General features: G+C 29.0%; 1 protein-coding gene across 2 annotated transcripts in view; it reads right to left on the bottom strand.

The window, feature by feature from the left end:
- Positions 18–901, bottom strand: part of LOC107634125 — a 2447-nt gene continuing 1563 nt past the window's right edge. For both annotated transcript variants that reach the window (XM_016337699.2, XM_021117750.1), the window contains one exon: positions 18–386. In XM_016337699.2, coding sequence (XP_016193185.1) covers positions 168–386 — 219 coding nt within the window. In that variant the 3' untranslated portion in view covers positions 18–167. The remainder of the gene's footprint in view (positions 387–901) is intronic.

Here is a 901-nt window from a genome sequence, read left to right as displayed (position 1 = left end):
AAACTACTATTTGAGTGTTTGAAACACAAAGAAAACAATAATAATCTTATTTTTCTTTATAGATCTCTTTTTGTTGGTGTAAAAGAGACACCCAAATGATGGTTCAAATAGCATTGGCGAAAAAAACAATACACATTTTTTTTTAATCAATTCTTCTAAGTACTAGTTTAGAATCCTAAAGGCGCCCTTTGAGGTATTCCTTTTCTTCTCCTTGAATTATTATTATGATTAGAGCAAGGAGTGTTTATTTGGTATACTTGTTGTTTTTGTTTGTGGATTACTATTATTCCTTCACGCAATAACAATTCTTCGTTTTCTTCTTCTTCTTCTTCTTTCTTTGCGCTTGAGACAAAGCTCCCATTCCCATTTTTCTTTATACCTACAAGCTATTATCATATACATACATACACAAACAATTACATCATGCATTTACAATTATTATTATTATTAGGTGGAAACTCAGGTGAAGATGACTTCACGTGAAGTTGATAACTAGGAGCCGTTAGATGATTTGATTGATTTGACTAAATTTTCATCCAACGACTCTCAGATATCAACTTCACGTGAAGTCGACTTTAGCTGAGTTTTCACCTTATTATTATTATACGTTTATCCAAAATAAATAAAAAAAATAGTAAAACCAACTACTCCAACATCACAGCTATATATGCTTCCACTTTATTTATTTATTTTTCTTTAATTAAATAAATAAAGCAAAACCAATAATAACTCCCTAGGAAAAAATATAAGTTTCTAGCTAGCTAGCTACCCTCATGCATGATTAATGTAGCTTCATGATGACTTTATTTAAATGAATTAATAATGAAACATTTGGGATTATATAAGCCAATCATCATATATAGAAGAAGATAATTGCAATTCATTATTTTACAATAAACTA

The sequence above is a fragment of the Arachis ipaensis genome, chromosome B03 (genome assembly GCF_000816755.2).
Source record: "Arachis ipaensis cultivar K30076 chromosome B03, Araip1.1, whole genome shotgun sequence".
Classification (NCBI taxonomy): domain Eukaryota; kingdom Viridiplantae; phylum Streptophyta; class Magnoliopsida; order Fabales; family Fabaceae; genus Arachis; species Arachis ipaensis.
This window is presented reverse-complemented; position numbering and strand designations above follow the sequence as displayed.